Source organism: Hippocampus bargibanti, linkage group LG17 (genome assembly GCF_051943395.1).
Source record: "Hippocampus bargibanti isolate YZ-2025 linkage group LG17, ASM5194339v1, whole genome shotgun sequence".
NCBI lineage: Eukaryota > Metazoa > Chordata > Actinopteri > Syngnathiformes > Syngnathidae > Hippocampus > Hippocampus bargibanti.
Window position 1 is genome coordinate 410,653 of NC_142750.1, and position 20,324 is coordinate 430,976.

General features: G+C 44.4%; 1 protein-coding gene across 2 annotated transcripts; it reads right to left on the reverse strand.

Annotated features, from left to right (window-relative positions):
• Positions 1-274: 274 nt before the first annotated feature.
• On the reverse strand, positions 275-20,063 carry abcc1 (ATP binding cassette subfamily C member 1 (ABCC1 blood group)). 2 transcript variants are annotated; one of them, XM_089019590.1, is made up of 31 exons: positions 19,914-20,063; positions 18,114-18,290; positions 17,381-17,509; positions 16,934-17,071; positions 16,734-16,859; positions 16,350-16,411; positions 15,854-15,982; positions 15,430-15,669; positions 14,638-14,815; positions 14,214-14,375; positions 14,046-14,138; positions 12,912-13,115; positions 12,363-12,509; positions 12,198-12,285; positions 11,598-11,667; positions 11,299-11,425; positions 10,537-10,713; positions 10,307-10,474; positions 9,570-9,744; positions 9,430-9,490; positions 8,822-8,945; positions 8,531-8,735; positions 7,701-8,011; positions 6,426-6,625; positions 5,380-5,506; positions 4,978-5,079; positions 4,512-4,658; positions 4,194-4,352; positions 3,529-3,695; positions 2,668-2,862; positions 275-1,633 (listed from the first exon to the last, which is right to left on the reverse strand). In XM_089019590.1, exons 1-31 carry the CDS (start codon positions 19,974-19,976, stop codon positions 1,525-1,527), a joined length of 4,560 nt encoding a protein of 1,519 aa, XP_088875716.1. In that variant the 5' UTR covers positions 19,977-20,063; the 3' UTR covers positions 275-1,524. The 2 variants fall into 2 exon arrangements, with proteins under 2 accessions (XP_088875716.1, XP_088875717.1); XM_089019591.1 differs by lacking the exons at positions 275-1,633; positions 2,668-2,862 and having other exon boundaries at positions 3,535-3,676.
• Positions 20,064-20,324: the final 261 nt, after the last annotated feature.

A 20,324-nucleotide genomic window follows, 5' to 3' on the forward strand; every position in this document is an offset into this window, starting at 1 on the left:
GCTTATAAATCAAATGTATTATTATTATTATCTGGCGATCTATTAGCTTTTTATTAGCTATCCATTAGCTAGCTAGCTATTAGCTATCTAGCTGTTAGCTATCTCCTAGCTATTCGCTATACAATAGCTAGATAATAGCTAGTTTTGAAAGGCGCTTAGAAATGAAATGGAGCCCAATCAACTTGCCATGCATGTTGATGGAAAATGGGAGAAAACGATGCTTTGTATTGTTTTGCATCATTATACGCATCAACGAGAAAGAAACAGAAATATGTACAATAAACTACATTTATTTCAACCGACAAGACAAATGCAGGGGGGCGGGAACTTGCAATAATAAATAAGTAACAAAACGTTCTTTAATCTCCATGAGCATGTACGATTACGACAAAGAAAACAGCCAATGAAGAGCAAAATAATCTTCATTTTGATTGGTGACAAATACACAAATTAATATGTTACAAAGGACACCCTGATGTTCACCATTTCATTTTGGTTCCGGGTTGTATTTTATGACAAAAGGAGACACTTTGCTCACAGATACAGGTAATATCCGACTTACGACCACGACCGATATAGACCCTATTTTTAACATTTTAATTCTATACCTGGCACCGCAACGCACTAGCAGGCCGGTACGTGTACGACAACTCTATCCAACACCTTGAATGGATTTATTATTATTATTATGATAAACATTCTAATGGGTTCCCCAAATTCATAAGGGGCACTGAGAGGAAACCGCAACTACAATATCTAGCTAGCTACAGAGCTAGCTATTAGCAATATAGCTAGCTAGCTATTTGAGTCAGGAAACATATTAGCTATCTAGTTAGCTAGCTATCTAACATTCTATGAGCTAGCGTTCTATCTATTTGTATTATCATTATTATTATTCGAGTTATTCCTGGTTGAATGAATGCTGGCTCGTGTGGCTGCCACTGCTCACCCACAGAAAAACTTATCCTGCCACTGTAATGTGACCTTGAGAGTTTTGAAAGGCGCTTAGAAATTAAATGTATTATTATTATTATTATCTGGCTATCTATTAGCTTTTTATTAGCTATCCATTAGCTAGCTAGCTATTAGCTGTCTAGTAGGCTGGCTCTCCTAGCTATTTATTCGCTATACAATAGCTAGCTAATAGCTAGTTTTGAAAGGCGCTTAGAAATGAAATGTATGATTATTATTAATATGGCCTGGGGCAAAAAATGACTTTGACACTGTTGATTTAAAGCTTCTGAAAAGAGAGAAGATGTAAAGTGGCAGCAAATTGGAATCTGCTCCACAGATCCCTTCAACTTGTGCGTTTTAAAGTTCAACATTATTAGCCACTATTGTCTCAAGTTTGCAAACAATCAGCAATCAATAGTTGGAAGCAGCCAACCGCCGCCGCCGCCGCCCTGACAAAACAAAAGAACATTCAAACAGGCAAATCATTCGGCGTAACAAATGGAAAGGTTGCAATGCAGCAAGCGCAGGCCGGCCGCCAAAGTGCTTGGAAGGACCAGTGTGGCCAAAGCTTCAGACCAGGCCGGCATCTTTGGCCATGTTATAGAAGGATCCCCTTTGAGCCAGAAGATTGGACGGGGAATCAAATTCCACCATTTCTCCTCTCTCCAAAACCAGCACCCTAAATCAAAAGACGACAACAACAATGAGTTGGTGGACGGGAAAGTTTGTATTTTGGTCGTTTTGGTATGAAATGACTTCAATTCCCGGCCGCCGTGAAAGGAAAGGTATGTGGAACGGTCGCGCCTTGGAATTGAAGCGGATTGACGTGGGACAGGAGATGTGAGACAATCTCTATTTGCTTCGTGTTTGCTTTCTACATTTAGCTTATAGAAGACATGCACGTTTGATAGAGACAGAAGAAGTTATCGTCTTTAAAAGTTTTATGCTGTTATATGCTTAGACAACATGTGTGACTCGAATACACAATTGAAGCACAGACAACCTGGGGTCAATCTGAGGTCAACAGACAGCTTGTTAAACTGTCATCTTCAACTTGGAGGACAGAATTTCGGACTTGGAAAACACCTTTATCAGCGAAGCAATTTACGACTTGAAACTCCTTCACAGGAAGAGCTCATTCGCCGGGTCACAAATGTATCAGTTCATGGAAGAGACAATGTTTTATTGCTTACAGCTGTTCGTGCTTAGAACGCCCAGGGGCGTGGTATTCTAATGTTTTACTCAGGTATCACTTGAATTTGCATAGACTCTCAATAAATAGCTTGACAGAGGGCTGCAGAATTCGGGCGGCTGTCACGAACGGCTGCGTCTCCTGCCGGCAGTAAAAGACAATCTTTCTGGGTTCGAGTCTTTGTCCACAGTGTCCGATGGAACATCTCTGACAATGTTCCAGCATGATGTCCCTGATCCACTGGTGAAATGACACTTTGATCCTCTCCTCTTTCATCTAGAACTGCTTCATACAACAATGTGGGTGTAGAAAGTGCTTAAACTGGAATGACTGTCTGTGACTTTGTGTTGTCATATTTGTTATTTGTTGTGCTTTTGACTTCAAGATGGCGCCGCGAGAGTGGCTGCCTCTACAGCAGCTATAAATAAAGTCTTATTTTTTCTAATCTAATCTAATCTAATCTAATTCATATGGAACCCAATTGAGGTCATCATGTTGGTTTAACAACTGCAACTGGATACCTTGTATAATCCATGATGGTGTTGAGACGATGAGCGATGGTAAGGACCGTACAGTCCTCAAACTGAGAGCGGATGGTGGTCTGAATCAGGTTGTCCGTCTCCATGTCCACGGCGGCTGTGGCTTCGTCTAAAACCAGGATCTTGGATTTTCTCAACAAGGCTCTGGCCAGGCAGAGCAGTTGGCGCTGGCCCACGCTACAGGGGGAAAAAAAACAAAAACAAAACATTATACGGGTAACGTTCTGACAAAATGTTCGTAAATCAAATGGTCGTAAGTCGAAATCCATTCAAAATGGCTAACGCGAGGTTTATACGACATCCAAATAACATCCGAGTTACGACCGGGTTCCGTCCCGACAAAACGGTCGTAAATCAAATTTTTCTGCAGCTACACACACCAGCGTTCACTCAACCCAGAAGTAACTCAAATAGATAGAAAGCTAGCTAGCTAGCTAAGACATAGCTAATAGATAGACAGCTAGCTAGGTAGCCGTAACACTAATAGATATCCAGTTAAATAGCTAGAGAGCCAACCAGATAGCTAATAGATATCAAATAGATAGCCAGCTAGCTAGATATAAAAATCATAATGGCCCCCGAGAGGAAACCGGACCCTCAAGAGCTAGACCGCTAATAGATAGCTAATAGCTAGATAGCTACATAGCTAGCCAGCCAGCCAGACTGCTAATAGATAGCTAATAGATAACTAACCCCCCCCCCCCCTTACTGAGTGTCGTCACGCAGTAGATTGCTGTGTGAGTGTGTGACATGATTGCTGGCCAAAATTGTGCTAGGCGTAGGATAAAAAAAAAAAAGGTTATTATATTTGTGGCAAGAAATGTAAATGCGGTTGCTTCCTACCTGAGATTTTCTCCGCCTTCACTACATTCATGGCTGAGCTTGTCCGGCAGGCCGGACACAAAGTTCTTGAGGTGCGAGAACTCCAAAGAGCTCCAGATCTCGTCATCAGAGTAGCTTTCAAATGGATCCAAATTCATCCTCAGAGTGCCTGAAAACAACACCGGATCCTGAGGGGACGCAAAGAGGAAGTCAAGGGCATCGTGGATCTCACAAAAACAAAACAAAAACACAGCAGCTATGATCAGGAAAAAACAAATAGGCTTGAAAAGAAATCATAATCATAAATCATAATTGATTGATAAGCACCTTTCAAAACTCTCAAGGTCACTTTACAGTCACAGGATCAGTTTTTTTCTGTGGGTGAGCAGCGGCAGCCACACGCGCCAGCGTTCACTCAACCGGGAAGTAACTCAAATAGATCGAAAGCTAGCTAGCTAATAGATAGCAAATAGCCAGGTAGCCAGCCAGATAACTAGCCAGATAGACAGCTAATAGCTAGCCAGCCAGCTAGATCGCTCTATAGCTAATAGTTAGCTATCTCGATAGCCGGCCAGGGAGCGAGATAGCAAATAGCTAGCTGTAGTATACGATGTCAATCTGTTGTTTCTTTTGAAAAGTGTTGAGTGTGTTTTTTGGCTGGTTTGTCCCCCTGACCCGGCACTGACCTGGGGTATGATGGTAATTCTGGAGCGGAGGTCATGGAGGCCAAGTTGGGCAACGTCCACTCCGTCAATGAAAATTTGGCCCTCGGCCGCCTCGATCATCCGGAACAGACCCAGCGTCAGCGATGACTTGCCGGCTCCCGTGCGACCCACGATCCCGACCTGACAGGAAGGTCGCATGGAAAAAGAATCATTTATCACAATTTGAAAGGCGCTTAGAAATTCAATGTATTATTCCGATTATTGTAATCCCCATTTTCTGACGGTGATACTAGTGCAGCGAGCGCGTACGCTCCTTGGATGCACAAAACAGCGTGTGACCTTCTCTCCTCCTGAAATGCTGGCTGTGATGTGGCGGATGGCCAAGTCCAGATCGCGACGGTATCGCAGAGCAAAGTCTCGGAACTCGATGCGGCCTTCGGCGGGCCATCCGGGGTCCGGGCCGGGGCCTTCGCGCTTCCACTCAGCCTGGTGATGGCAAGAATCCAAATGAAAATGTGTCAGACGTCTTCCATCGGACACTGTGGACAAAGACTCCAACCCAGAAAGATTGTCTTTTATTCATGACAGACGCCTGAATTCTTCAGCCCTCTTCCAAGCTATTTATTGAGAGTATATGCACATTGAAGCGATACATGAGTAAAACATAGTTTTCTCGACTAGAATACCACACCTCTTGACTTCTAAGTCTCTTCCATGAACGGATACATTTGTAACTTGGCGAATGAGCTCTTCCTGTGAAGGAGTTTCAAGTCGTAAATAGCTTCGGAGTTTCCCAAGTCCCGACCTCTTTTTCTGTCTCGTTGTACTCTTTCACTCGCTCCACCGCAACGATGTTTGTCTCCACGTCGGAGGACATCCTCACCAGCCAGGTCAGAGACGCCGTCAACTGCACACCAGACGACGGGAAGAGAGATCAGAGGCCCGAGAGGTTGTCGCGTGCGCACCGGACGACGGGATTTTCATTTCAATCTGAAGTAAACCTCAGAACCAAAGACAGCGATACCTCATCTTACCAACTTAACTGCTTAAAAGTGTGTCTTCCAAACATTAATTTCACATAGGAAACCATTAAAAATGACTATAATCTGTTTCCAGGTCCCCGTAAAACCTATTTTTTGACTAAATAAGTCTTAAACGACGTCATGATTGTCCTTTGACAAAGGAGGACTTGACTTCTTTCTTTTACCTGAAGGGCGTAGGAGATGGCCAGGCCGACGATCCCCGGACTGAGACTCTCCCTGGCGATGACGGCAAACAAGGCAGCCGATGACACGATGCAGTTGCACACGAACTCCAGTCGGATTGCCAACCATCTGCACGCACATCCAGCAAGTAGGACGGAGTCTGTTGACACCATGTTTCTCACTTCAGCTATCTAGCTGGCTGCCTGGCTAGCTATCTACCTAGCAGGCTATCTATTTGCTATCTAGCCACATGCGCCGGCGTTCACTCAACCCGCAATAACTAAAATAGATAGAACGTTAGACAGCTCGCTAATAGATAACCAATAGCTAGCTAGATAGCTAATATATAGCAAATGTATAGCTAGCTAAATATATTGCTAATAGATAGCAAAATCAGCCAGCGTTCACTCAACCCGGCAGTAACACAAATAGATAGAAAGCTAGCTAATGGATAACTAAAAGCAAGCTAGATATCTAACAGATAGTAAATAGCTAGCTAGATAGCTAATAGATAGCAACACGAGCCGGCGTACACTCAACCCAGAAGTAACTCAAATAGATAGAAAACTAGCTAGCTAGCTAATCCACAGAAAAACGTATCTTATCCTGTGACTGTAAAGAGACCTTTAGAGTTTTGAAAGGCGCTTAGAAATTAAATTTATTATTATTATTTGCTGTCTATTAGCTAGCTATCTGGTTGGCTTCCTAGTTTGCTACCTAGCTGGCTATCTATTTGCTGTCTATTAGCTAGTTATCTGGCTGGCTACCTAGCATGCTATCTATTTGTTATCTATTAGCTATCTATCTATCTATTATATAGCCCACGAGCTATCTATTAGCTATCTAGCTAGCTTTCGATCTATTTAAGTTATTCCGGGTTGAGTGAACGCTGGCAGGTGTGGCCGCCGCTGCTCACCCACGGGAAAAAAACATCCTGCGACTGTAAAGTGACCTTGAGAGTTTTGAAAGGCGCTTCTAAATGAAATGTGTATTATTAATATTAATATCAACCAAAAGACTTGATCAGTGAGAAGCGATTCCAGCCTACCTGTTGGCTACGATGCTTGGGTAATAAGCCTTCTGGTTATGGTCAACCCTCCGATCGCTCTCCCGGATAAAGCGTCTCTGTTCGCCGAAAGCTCTGATGACCGCAGTGCCCAGCAGCGTCTCATTAAAGTGAGTGTAGATGGGCGAACGGCTGACGGACTCCAGACGCTTCAACTGGCGTGAGGACGCCACGTAAAATCGCTGGACAAAGAGCAGAGAAGAAGCGCTGCAATTAACTCCAAACAACGCCGTCGTGTCAAAAGTAGCAACTCAAGGCGTGAGCACAAATACAGTGATACCTTGGGCTTACAAACTTAATTGGTTCCCAGACAGAGTGTGTAAGGCGAAAAATGTGTATCCCAAAAAATAATTTCCTATAGGAAACCATTAAAATGAGAATAATTCGTTCCCAGGTCCCCATAAAACATCATTTTCTAATTTTCTAAGCCTTATAACTACACAAAAATACTTTATTTTATGTACAATAATTGAACATGGTATTACAATTCAATAAATAAACTGAACTGAACTGTATAATACAGTGGTTTTATTGACCTTTGTGATGGTCGTTGATGGCTTGATGGAATGGAGTGGCCGCTTTCATCAGCATGAAACACTTGATGAGGAACGTAGCCTTCTTCTTTCACCATCTTGAGGAATGATCCCTTGGAGGTGCTTTCTCTGCCATCATTTTACCTTGTTCCTCATCAATTGTGTTGACAAATGACACTATGAATCCCTGTACGACGTTTAAAGTTCTCAAACCATCCGTGGCTAGCCTTAAAATCATCAATGGATGAGTGAAGTTGCCGTGCTTTCTCTGCGATAATTTTACCTAGTTCCTCATCAATTGTGTTCTGTTTAGCTGGGTTGATCGCTTTTTGCATCAAGTGCACAGATGGCTTGTGGAGCCTGATTGATGGGATATTTTAACCTTGCAGTCTGCACTCTGCTTTTGAACTATCAAAGTTGAGTCCAAATTTCACTGTTTTCTATCCATTTCGTCACTCTCTCTGCCGTCCACCTGTCTCTTTAATGTTTAACCACGTCCTCCCTCAATGCTGCATTCTTGACCAATGACGTGGCTTGAACCGAAAACTGGGGGCGGGGAATAGAGGACAAAAAAAGGAGAACGGGCTCGTTGCGAAAGACACATCACTCATTGTGGCGTTCCGTGTGTATCCCGAAAAATCCAAGGTAAAATTTTCATCAGGTTAACGTTGGTAAAGCGAAAAGTTCGTAAACCGAGGTATGACTGTAGCAGCGAAACACCAACCTGTATGAAAAAGTAGAGCAGACCGAGGAAGGGAATGACGATGGCCACCAGGGGCGTCGCGATCAGGATGACGATACAAGCGCCGATCACGGTGAACATGGAGCCCAAGAACATTTTGAGAATACTGGGGATGACCGTGTCGATGGTGTCCATCTCCTTGGCAAAGCGGTTGACAAGGTTACCGCTGGGGGTGCGCTCAAAAAACGACATCGGCGAGCGCAGGACGTCGTAGAGCATGGATTGGTGGAGGAAGCGGGAGGCCAGGATGCCCCCGATGGACATGGACAGGGAGTAACCGAAGACCGCCACCCCTACAATGAGAGGTGTGCGCAACTTACATGTTATACAGCAGAGGTCGGGAACCAAAAATAGATAGAAAACTAGCTAGCCGGCCAACAGATAGCTAGCTAGATAGCTACCCACCTAGCCAGCTAATGATGATTGCATCTGGCTCACCGCTAAAATTAAATACAGGTAACACGCGACTTACGACCAGCCGTAATTACGACCATGACCTCCAGATCCTATTTTTAAAATTTCAATTCGACGACTGGCACCGCGACGCGCTAGCAGGCCGGCAACGCGTGGGACAATTTCGGCCAGCCAACCGGCATCTCACTCTCGCACAGCAATCGACCGCGTGATGGCACCAGAGGGGGCGGTTTGCAAGTCACTTAGCCTCCGAGTCGCTCTTCAACATTTTGAATGGATTTCGACTTAGGACCGTTTGGTCGGAACGGAGCTAAGTCGGATGTTACCTGTCCATATTTTTCAATTAAGATGAGGAAAAGGGGCCAGGCCAAAAAGCAAAAAAAAAATGTCCGACTCACCCTGGGAGAGTCCGAGAGCGCCGTAAACCCCCAATCGGAGTTGCCTTTGAGGCTGAGTGCCGTTCACCACCGGGTCGTCGGTCCAAAGACTCAGCCAGTAATTGGAGAGCAGCGAAAACAAGTTATGGGCCAAAAAGAGCAGCAGAGCTACCAAAATCAACACGCCGATTGCTTGGAAATAAGACCAGAACACCGACAGCTTGACCTGCGGGCGTCAAAAGACAAAAATTGGCTTTTGCACTTTGAGCAAGTTTTTGTTGTTGCTGCCGTTGCTGCCGTTGCTCCACTCACCCGTCCCGTGTTGGCTTTGTCAGCCTCCGTTAGTTTCCCCGCCGCATCCTTGGATTTTTTGCCCAGTTTCCCTTTGTCCTCGTCTGACTGGAGAAGCTTGGTCGGACTGCTGCTTTCATCCGACCTAATCCAAAAAAAATATATATATATATATATAATAATAATAATAATAATAATAATAATAATAATAATAATAATAATAATAATAAAAAATAATAATACATTTCATTTCTAAGCACCTTTCAAAACTCATAAGGTAGATAGCAAATAGCTAGCAACCTAGGTAGCTAGCCAAATAGATAGCTAGCCAGCCAGCAAGTTAGCTAATAGCTAGCCAGCCAGCTAGATAGTTAATAAGTAGCAAATGGATTGCAAATAGTTTGCAAATAGCTAGCTAGCTAGCTAGGTAGCTAGTCAGATAGACAGCAATATAGCTAGATAGACAGTTACCAACAAAAACAGTGCAACTTTTGATACACCTCAAATGCTACGCTTAGACCACGGTCCAAGTCAAGGCCCGGGGGCCAAATCTGGCCCGCCACATTATGTTCTTCGGCCCGCCAAAGTAAATCAAGCGCCCAGCACTTTTGTCATTGAGTTATACGAACCCAGCTAGCCCGGTAGAGCTGCCGTTCTCCATTCCTTTGGTGACTCCTTTTGGCTTCGATTCTAAATCCCCGCAGGGAAACAAAAAAACGACGGAAAGTCATCTGCAACGGTCGCCACCGGCGTGCGCGGCGCGTCTCACCGTTGTCGTCTCCGTGGTCAACGGCGGCGTAGGTGTGCAGAAACTCGGAAAAAGCCCCTTCAGTGGCCATGAGCTGCTGGTAGGAGCCAACTTCCGTTATTTCTCCGTCCACCATGACCAGGATCATGTCCATCTGAGGCAAGTAGCTCAGCCCGTGCGTCACCAGCAGACGGGTCTGCGTACAATCATCATATCATCATCATACATTTCATTTATAAGCGCCTTTCAAAACTCTCAAGGTCACTTTACAGTCAAAGGATGTTTTATTTTCGGTCGGTGAGCAGCGGCAGCCACACGCGCCAATGTTCACTCAACCCGGAAGTAACTCAAGTAGCTAATACATAGCTAATAGCCAGCTAGCTAGCAAGATAGCTAATATATAGCCAAGTAGATAACCAGCTAGTCTTCCAGATAGCTAATACATAGCAAATAGATAGCAAAGCTTGGAGTTGGTCTTCGATATCTATTAGCTAGCTAGCTAGCTAGCTTTCTATCTATTTGAGTTCCTTCCGGGTTGAGTGAACGCTGGCGCGTATGGCTGCCGCTGCTCACCCGCAAAAAAAATATCCTGCAACGATAAAGTGTCCTTGAGAGTTTTGAAAGGCGCTTCTAAATGAAACGTATTATTAGTACTGTATCCATTAGCAAGCTAGCTATCTTTCTATCTATTTGAGTTTCTTCCGGGTTGGCGCGTGTGGCTGCCGCTGCTCGGCGGAATTCCCGTCACTAATACACACCTTGTCCTTCAGCAAGCCCCGCGGCCCAATGACCTGCTCAAAGATGTGTTTTCCCACATGCGCGTCAACGGCGGACAGGGGGTCGTCCAGCAGGTAGAGCGAGCGGTCGCAGTAGACGGCCCTGGCCAGGCTGACCCTCTGCTTCTGACCCCCCGACAGATTGACACCCTGTCCAGAGGGCGAGACATGTTGGCACAAGCACGATAGGTACCTGGATGATGACGCACGACCTTTTCGCCGATCTCTGTGGAATCTCCGGCGGGCAGGATCTCCAAGTCGGGCTGGAGGGCACAGGCGGCCACCACGCGCTGATACCAGGCCTCGCTGGTCGCCTGGCCAAATACGATGTTTTCCTTCAGGGTGGAATTCTGGATCCAGGCCTGCTGGGAAACATACGCCACCGAACCCTAAAAAGACAAAATAGTGATGAAGGATAAGAAGTGATCATCTTTCAAAGTTTCATGCTGTTGTATGCTTAGTCAACGTGTGTGACTCAAACGCGCAATTGAAGCACAGGCAACCTGGGGTCAATCTGAGGTCAACAGACACAGCTCGTTCATCTGGGAGATCTGGCCTTGGACACAATTTAAGACTTGGGAAACTCCTTTATCGCCGAAGCCATTTACGACTTGAAACTCCTTCACAGGAAGAGCTCATTCGCCGGGTCACAAATGTATCAGTTCATGGAAGAGACAATGTTTTATTGCTTACAGCTGTTTGCGCTTAGAACGCCCAGGGGCGTGGTATTCTAATGTTTTACTCAGGTATCACTTTAATTTGCATAGACTCTCAATAAATAGCTTGGCAGAGGGCTGCAGAATTCGGGCAGCTGTCACGAATGGCCGCGTCTCCTGCCGGCAGTAAAAGACAATCTTTCTGGGTTGGAGTCTTTGTCCACAGTGTCCGATCGAACATCTCTGACAAATAGTCACAATAAAATCATGCGCGTTTGGGCTCAAAGAGTCTGAAAATGTGCTTTTCCGGTAGCGCACCTTGACAGCCACACTCCCTTCAAGTTTATCCATTTCGCCAAGCAGGGCTGACAGTAGAGACGACTTTCCTGAACCCACAAGGCCCACAACAGCGACAAGAGCGCCGTCTGGGATGCACACGTTCAGCCTGCAACCACATGGGGACAAATACAAAGTCAAAAGTCAATAAAACGAGAATCAATGACATGTTGGCTATCTCACTATCTATTAGCTATTTATGAGCTATCCATTAGCTAGCTGGCTGTACGCTGTCAAGCTTACATCCTTAGACGCCTGTCTAAGGATGTAGGAAGACTTACATCTTGAGTGTCGGCGATTCGGTTCTTGACCAGCTGAAAACTCCGTCCACAATGGAGATACTGTTTGAGGCTGTGAGGGGGGAGAGTGGGGGGTGTCAAGAAAACGCCACGTTATAACAATAATAATCATAATAATAATAATACATTTCATTTCTAAGTGCCTTTCAAAACTCTCAAGGTCACTTTACAGTCGCAGGATAACCACACGCGCCAGCTTTCACTCAACTGGGAAGTAACTTAAATAGATAGAAAGCTAGCCAGCTAGCTAGCTAATAAATAGCAAATATTATAATCATAATAATAACTCATTACGTGACTGTAAAGTGACCTTGAGAGTTTTGAAAGGCACTTATAAATGGAATGTATAATTATTATTATTATTATTATTATTATTATTATTGTGCTGGGGGTTCCCAATGAATTGTTTATTAGCTAGCTTACTAGCGATCTAGCTGGGTATCTAACTAGCTATTTATTAGCTATCTAGCTCGCAATCTATGAGCTATTAGAAATGAAATGTATGGTTATTTTTTTATTATACAAGAGCAGCATTTATAAAATGTCGCCATTTTTTTGTGGAAAATGACATGAAAGACTCACAGCCAATCAGCACTTTGCGCTGGACGCTGTCTTCCTGGAGCTCCTCGTGTGAAAGGAACACCCTGAGCCGCTTCAAGGAGACGCTGGCCTTCAGATGGGGGGGAAATGCTCTCAATGTTGCAAAACACCCGTTTAAACACCCGTTGAATCGCCGCTCGCACTGACCTGCACCATGCTGCTGATGACCATGGGCAGCATGTTGAGAGGAAAGCGTAAGATGTTGAAGAGCGCCAGAGAAACAAAGGCCTTCTGGGCATCAAGAACGTTTTTTTCATCCACCAGCACGTACACGGCGAACGTGGAAAGGGCAACCTGGACAAGCACCAAAAAAAAAAAAAAAAAATCTTGATCAGAGTCAGAATCATCTTTATTGGCAAAGTATGTAGAGCACACAAGGAATTTGTCTGCGGTAGCACACGCTGCACTAGTATCATCATAAGAAAAATGGAGGCACTATACACTTCTATTTGGGTTACTATTTAGGGTGTTAATGGCGACGGGGGGAAGAAGCTGCTTAAATGTCTGCTGGATTTGCTGCGTGTGGATCGGAGTCGCTGGAAAAGGTGGTGGACAGGGTGCGGAGGGTCCTGTAGGATTTTGCGTTTGGATTCTTGCGGTGGTGCAAGTCCTCCAGAGTGACGGGAAGCTTTTGTATTTTTTTCTGGAGCTCCGGACAAGATTTGATGGCATTTTGAACCTTGTTGTCAGCCTTACCAGAAAAGGGGCGCAGACCCAAGTGAAGGTCGACATGGCGCCGAGGTAGGCGGCCTTCTTCAGCACCCGCAGCTCTCGCTCGCGGATCTCCGAGACTTTGCTCTTGAAGGCCAGCTCCCAGGCGTACAGCTTCAAGACTTTGATGCCGTTCAGCATCTCGTTCATCAGCTTAATGCGACTGTCTTTGCTCTTCATCTGAGCCACCTGCCACAAAGACAAGCAAACTTGGGAAATGCCGTCATGCTCGCTAAAGTCTGAAGGAACATCTCAAACGGTGCCATGTCAAGAAATCCAAGAAGAAGTCACATTTGAAAAGTAGTCATTCATGAATTGGTTGCGCGCTCTGTATGACATACAGTGATACCTTGGATTACAAACAATTGGTTCCCGGAAAAAGTGTGTATCCCGATAATTAATTTCCCATAGGAAACCATTCAAATGAGAATAATCCGTTCCCAGGTCCCCATAAAACACAATTTTCAAAATTTCTAAGCCTTAAAACGACAAAATATACCTTATTTTATGCATAATAAATGTGCTATGGTATTATAATGAAAGAAATAAACTCTACTGTATAATAAAGTGGTTTTATTGACCTTTGTGATGGCTTGATGGAATGGAGTGGCCGCTTTCATCAGCTTTAAACACTTGATGAGGAACGTAGCCTTCTTCTTTCACCATCTTGCTGAATGATCCCTTGTAGGTGCTTTCTCTGCCATCATTTTACCTAGTTCCTCATCAATTGTGTTCTGTTTAGCTAGGTTGATAGCTTTTTGCATCAAGTGTACAGATGTCTTATGCGGGTTATTTGGGGAGCCTGATTGATGGGATATTTTCACCTTGCCTTTGAACTATCAATAAAGTTGAAACGAGTCCAAATGTCACTGTTTTCTATCCATTTCATATCGTCTGCCTGTCTCTCATGTTTAAACCACCTCCCCTCACTGCTGCGTTCTTAACCAATCACGTGGCTTTAACCAAAGAGTGGGGGCGGGGAATGGAGGACAAAAACGAAAATGATGTTTTATGGGGACCTGGGAACGGATTATTCTCATTTTAATGGTTTCCTATGGGAAATTAATGTTTGGGATACACACTAAAAGCAAAACTATCCCGAATACGATCAAATCTCACCTGGTAAGTTTTGGTTTTCATGGCAATGAAAGCATTAACTGGAACCATGAGAACCATCACGGCCACTCCAGCCAGGACCGAAGGACCCAAGTTCTACACAAAAGATGAACACCAACAGGATCGCAAGTAGGCGAGGCGCGATCATTGCTCTATCCCCTCCCCCTTTACCTGCCAGAGAAAGTAGAGGGCCAGCACCACTTGCAAAGGGGCCGACCAGATCATGTTGATATAAGCGATCAGATCCATAAAGCGCTGAGCGTCCACCGACATCAAGTTGACCATCTCGCCCACCGTGGACGTGCGACGGGCCGCGCTGCTGATCACCAAGGCCTGGAGAAGTTTTCAAAGGCGCTTAGAAATTAAATGGATTATTAGAATACATAGATAGAAAGCTAGCTAGCTAATAGATAGCTAATAGATAGACAGCTAGCTAGGTAGCCGTATACCTAATAGATAGCCAGCCAGATAGCTAATAGATAGCTAGCCAGCTATCTAGCTATTTATCTATTATATAAAAAAGATTCATTCGTTTTTTTTTAAATTAAAGTTCCGTAATAATAATAATAATAATAATAATAATAACCGGGAGTACCTTGCGGTAGACTGCGCCGACGATGGCGCTGCGCAGCCGCATGCCCGTGATGAAGCAGATGTGAAAATAGCGCTGGAGGATGAGCGACTGGACGCAGTTGCAAAGGAAGAGCAGAGCCGTGTAGAAGAAGCCGTGCCACGAAGGAGCCGACGACTGGTTGACAAAATGGATGAGAAGCCTGCGGATCAGCAAACACAACAACAATTAATAATCATCATCATCATCATCATAATACATATTTGATTTCTAAGCGCCTTTTCAAAACACTCTTTAAAGTCACAGGATACGTTTTTCTGTGGGTGAGCAGCGGCAGCCACACGCGCCAGCATTCACTCAACCCGGAAGTAACTCAAATAGAATAGTAGGACAAATAGATAGAAAGCTAGCTAGCAAGCCAAGAGATGGCTAATAGCTAGCCAGCTATGTGTTAGATTAGACTTTGTGTTGCCGTGCAATGCAATCGGGTCCTTCTATTTTTGGTAGAAGCTATATAAGAATACATTTCATTTATAAGCGCCCGTCAAAACTCTCAAGGTCACCCCTCGCCACACACGCACCAGCGCTCACCCAACCCGGAACAACCCAAAAAGATAGAAACCCGGCCAATAGCCAATAATATATGGCTAGCTAGCTAGCTAGCTAGCCAATTGAGTCAGGAAACATATTAGCTATGTAACTAGCCATTGGCTAATAATACATCAATTGAGTCAGGAAACATATTAGCTAGCCACTGGCTACTGGCTATCTCGCTATCTACTAGCAAAATGTCATGGCGGCGTTGGGTCTTCTCACCGCAGGATCTCGGGTCCAACGAACATCAGGACGTCCTGGATGAACTTGTAGAGGCACGAAATGAGGAAATAAGGTCCGAAGGCCACGCACAGAGCCCACAGCAGGGAGGGCTCCTTCCTTTTGCCGCTTTTCACCAGTAAGATTTCAGACTCCTCGGTGGCGGCGGCGGCGGCGGCGAGACTCTCCTTGGGCTGAGCTTTTTGGGCCGACTTGGGAGAGTACAACGTCTTCACTTCTGCTCTGAGAACAGGTCAGAGATGATACATTTCATTTCTAAGCGCCTTTCAAAACTCTCAAGGACACTTTATAGTCACAGGTTTTTTTTTTCTGCGGGTGAGCAGCGGCAACCACACGCAAATAGATAGAAAGCTAGTTAGCTAGCGAATAGATAACTAATAGCTAGTGGTGTTTTGTGAGTTCTTACTTTTGCGCTTGGCAATCGGCGTTCCAACGTTGAACCAGCCTCGGCACCACTTTCTGGGACCGGTCCTCGGGGTTCAGGGACCACAAGTCTTTCTCCTCCAGGGGATGCTTGTAGCCATTAATCATCATCCTAGTAGGGAACCATAGGTCAGGCTAATAAATAGCCAGCTACATAGCTACCTAGCTACACAGATAGCAAATAGATAGCCAGCTAGCTAATTAGCTGGATAGCCATATAGCTAATAAATAGCCAGCTACATAACTAGCTAGTTAGACACATAGCCAATAGATAGCAAATAGATAGCCAGCTACATAACTAGCTAGTTAGACACATAGCCAATAGATAGCAAATAGATAGCCAGCTGGCTAACTAGCCAGATAGCCATATAGCTAATAAATAGCTATCTACATAGCTACATGTGCTGATAGCAAATGGCGGGCCAGGATGAAACTGTCAAGCGCAGTGTGAAAATATGTGATCAAGGAAGCCGACTTACCTTGTGATCCACCAGAAGGTTATCTTGGAAAGGAAAGAAGCTCCGGGTTCAGGGCAAGGATTCTACACACAACAAATCAAACATCCATTAGAGAAAAAAATTAATCAACAAAGTTACACATTCAAGGCCACACGAGCAAACAGGCAAACCTTACTGTACATCGTCATTGTTTTTTTTCCGTCTATAAACGCCTTACTATACATCGTCGTTTTTGTTTTACTAGAAACGAAGAAAAGACGAAGAAAGAAGAAGACTAGAAACGGCTGATCTATATTTATTATATTTATATACGGCTGGTCTATATTTATGTATGGTATATATTTATATTTACAGCTAAAAACACCGTCGTTTTTTTGTTGTTGCTCAAAACGGAAACAGACTTACAGGGTCTTTGACGACTCGTGAGAAGAGCGGAGGTTGATCTGACAAGCAGGACAAAATGAAGGAAACCAGCAGCAGGACGTAGTACACAAAGAAGGTGGCGTACCTCCACACGTTGATGCTTGACGGCTGCAATGAATCCAAGACGCCATTTGTAATGCCTGTCAATCACGAGTCATGGCCCATCAAAGTGGAGGACCAACCTGGTCCAGGGCTTGGAGGATCTTGGAGCGCAAAGTGATTGTGGCACACAGCAAGGCTAGCAGCCAGAAAAACAGCAAGACGCCAGAAGACTGAACCCCTTTCATTCGTTCGGATTGAATCAACAGCGTGGCCAGCAACTGGAACGTGCAGAAAAAATACATTAGGACACGCCACAAGGAGAAAAATGTAACTTTTTTTGTGATGCCTCAGCTTACCAACTTAATTGGTTCCCAGAAAGTGTGTGTAAGGCGAAAAGTTCCATTTCCAAACATTTATTTCCCATAAGAAACCATTAAAAATGAGAATAATCCCTTCCCAGGTAGCGAATTTAATGTTCGTAAGCTAAAGCGTTCGTAAATTGAGGTATCACTCACTGTATTGGAATCAAACTTTTTTTTGACCTACCCAAACACGAATATTAGCATGTCGGGTTTTTTGGCGCTCACCATGGTGAAGCCCAGTACGGTTGGACTGACGAAGTGGACCGGCGCAGGAACTTGACTGCCGTAACTTCTTTCCCAGAAAGAATAGAAAACATCTGCCCAGCAGATAATCCACAGAAGGAAGCCAAAAGCCTGAACAAACAACAACAGTGGTCACCATCCCCACACGGCAATCTTTCATTTGTATCTATTAGCTATATGGCTAGCTATCTAGCTAGCTTACTATCTATTCGCTATATAGCTAGCTACCTATCAATTGGAGTGAGGAAACATATTAGCTATCTAGCTAGCTTGCTATCTGTTAGCTATATAGCTAGCTACCTAGCAATTTGATTCAGGAAACATATTAGCTATCTTGCTATCTATTAGCTGTTTAGCTATCTATTAGTTAGCTAGGTTTCTATGTTTTTGAGTTATTCTGGGTTGAGTGAACGCTGGCGCGTGTGGCTGTCGCTGCTCACCCACAGAAAAACTGATCCTGTGACTGTAAAGTGACCTTGAGAGTTTTGAAAGGCGCTTGTGAATGAAATGTATTATTATTATTATTTCTATTTCACATTAGCTATCTAGCTAGCTTGCTATCAATTAGCTATATAGCTAGCTAACTAGCAATTTGAGTCAGGAAACATATTAGCTATGTAGCTAGCTAGCTATCTATTAGCTGTCTTGCTATCTATTAGGTAACCGAGGTGGGATACCTGAAGGTCGACAAGGACGGACTGTTGGTGGGACTCACGGTTTTGGCTTTGTTGAGGTGACTCATACATATGTAGCCGTGATTGTGGCTACGAAGGTAGATGAAGTACAACGGGGCGCACAGCCACAGGTAGATGCAGGGCAGCCACACCAGGACTGTGTTGTGGAAGCACTGCGTAAAATCTGGCTTTGTCGTATTGCATGTACGCTCCCAATCCTACGCAAGAAGAAGATTTGGATGATTCATCTCCATTTCTTCTTCTCAAATACATCTTGTAGAAAGAAAATGCTATGTTTTTATCCCTTTGACAGAATTCCTTACGAGATAGTGTGGCTAGCTAGCAAGCTACCTAACTATCTATTTGCTATCTATTAGCCGTCGGGCTGGCTCGCTGGCTATCAGTGTAGCCGTTGAGGAAGGAACACACACACACGACTGAATGCGGACTGGACGTGTTTCTTCCAACGGCTAACAAGTTGATCTGACTTGAACATGGCAAAAAGCAGGAAAACAGTCTTATGATAACCACGCCCCTTGCTGCACACCTGCCGGGTGCGATTCGCGGTCCTAGTGCCCGCCAAACAGCTTGTGTAAAACTTCAGCCATGTTAACTCCTGATAATTGAAAGAAAAGGTAAGAATGAGCGAGCGCAGCGTCGGGAAGATGACAGGCAGGCAGGCAGACGACAGCAAGGATCCAGCAAGAAACCCCCCCCCAAAAAAAAAATTTAAGTACAAATATGAGAATGAATCTTGTGCCTCGGTTTGACAATATGATAACAATATGCTGTGCTCTTTCAAATTCACATGCCAAGTTGGTTTAATGACTTACCACAACTGACATACTATGCTCCCTTTCAAAATATGAATTATCATCATCATTAAATATGATTCAAATTGTACATCAGACACTACAACTTAGTCTTCAAAAAAAACAATACTGCGACTGTTCAATGTTGTAATAAAACACTGGATACACGTATTTATAAGCTTTCATATGCCTTCAAACTATCGTGAGTGAACTGTCCGGGAGTATCGACGAGGTCAAAATAAATATCGGTGAAAGTAATGTCCGGCCACAATGATGGATGGTCACCCTATCCGTTCTTCAAATTGAAAAGATCCGTCACGAGATGCCAGCTTCTCAAAGTATCGCTCTTGGACTGCTAACGGTAGCTTTCGCACACGTTCGTAGCGTTGTTCAGATTTCACGCTACTCTAATTGGCTTTGTCCATACTCGCCATTGTTGCTTTTGCCTACCGGCGAGAAAAATCACGTGGTTCCCGACGTCACCTCCGTAAACAACTCTGTAGCAATGGACATAATAATCTAGTAATGAAGCATCGTTTTAAATTCCCATTCTTGTGATATTTTATGGTCTCCGTGTGACAGTTGACAAGTGAGATGTCATGAGATACAGCCAGTTGCGAGCTTATAGTTTCAAAACGAGTCAATGGTGCTGAAGATCGACGTTGAAACGAAGAGTCAAAGTGCACCCGCGACAGGCTCCCAAGTACCTCTCCACGAATCAGCCAGTCGTGTGTGGTTGTTGACGTCTTTGCGTACACCCAAAAGCACTTACAGCGGGCACTTTTCCAGAAAATGACTGCGAGTGCACGCAAGAACACGCGCGCTGAATTTAATTCATCGAAAAATGTCGATAAGCCGGTTATGGACGTGACCGGCGAGCACAGTAAACTGCGCCGTCGCTGAATTCAATGGAGTTAGCTAGTCAGCTAGCATAAGCAACCGGTGACCGGCACCTACACCTAGCATAACAGACGTCAACAAAAAAGTCAACAAAGAAAACAAAGTCACCCACACAAAAAACAAACTCACCCAGAAGTGGTCGGAGCCGTCAGGGCTACAGAATGTGTCAAGGCCCATTTGCTGGGATGTCATGGAAGAGAAGTCGCGACTGGTCCGGGGAGCTTTTTGGAGCTTAGGTTTCGTAACTGGAGAGTTTCGTTCGTTCGAGCTTCACATGCCGAGCCGAAGGGTCGCAACTCTTCTTCGTGGCCGGAAGGGAACACGGAAACACGCTTTCAATGACAATGCTGCCGTCTGCTGGACAGCAAGGGAATGACACCACAAACCTCCGAAAAACAGCTATCAATTAGAATAAAAAAAATACTACAATATATTACAATTATATATTATCATATTCATTATATAATTATCTCTATATCTAATTATTTTTTTAAACAAAAAATATATAATTAATAATAAATTACAAAATAAAAATCATAA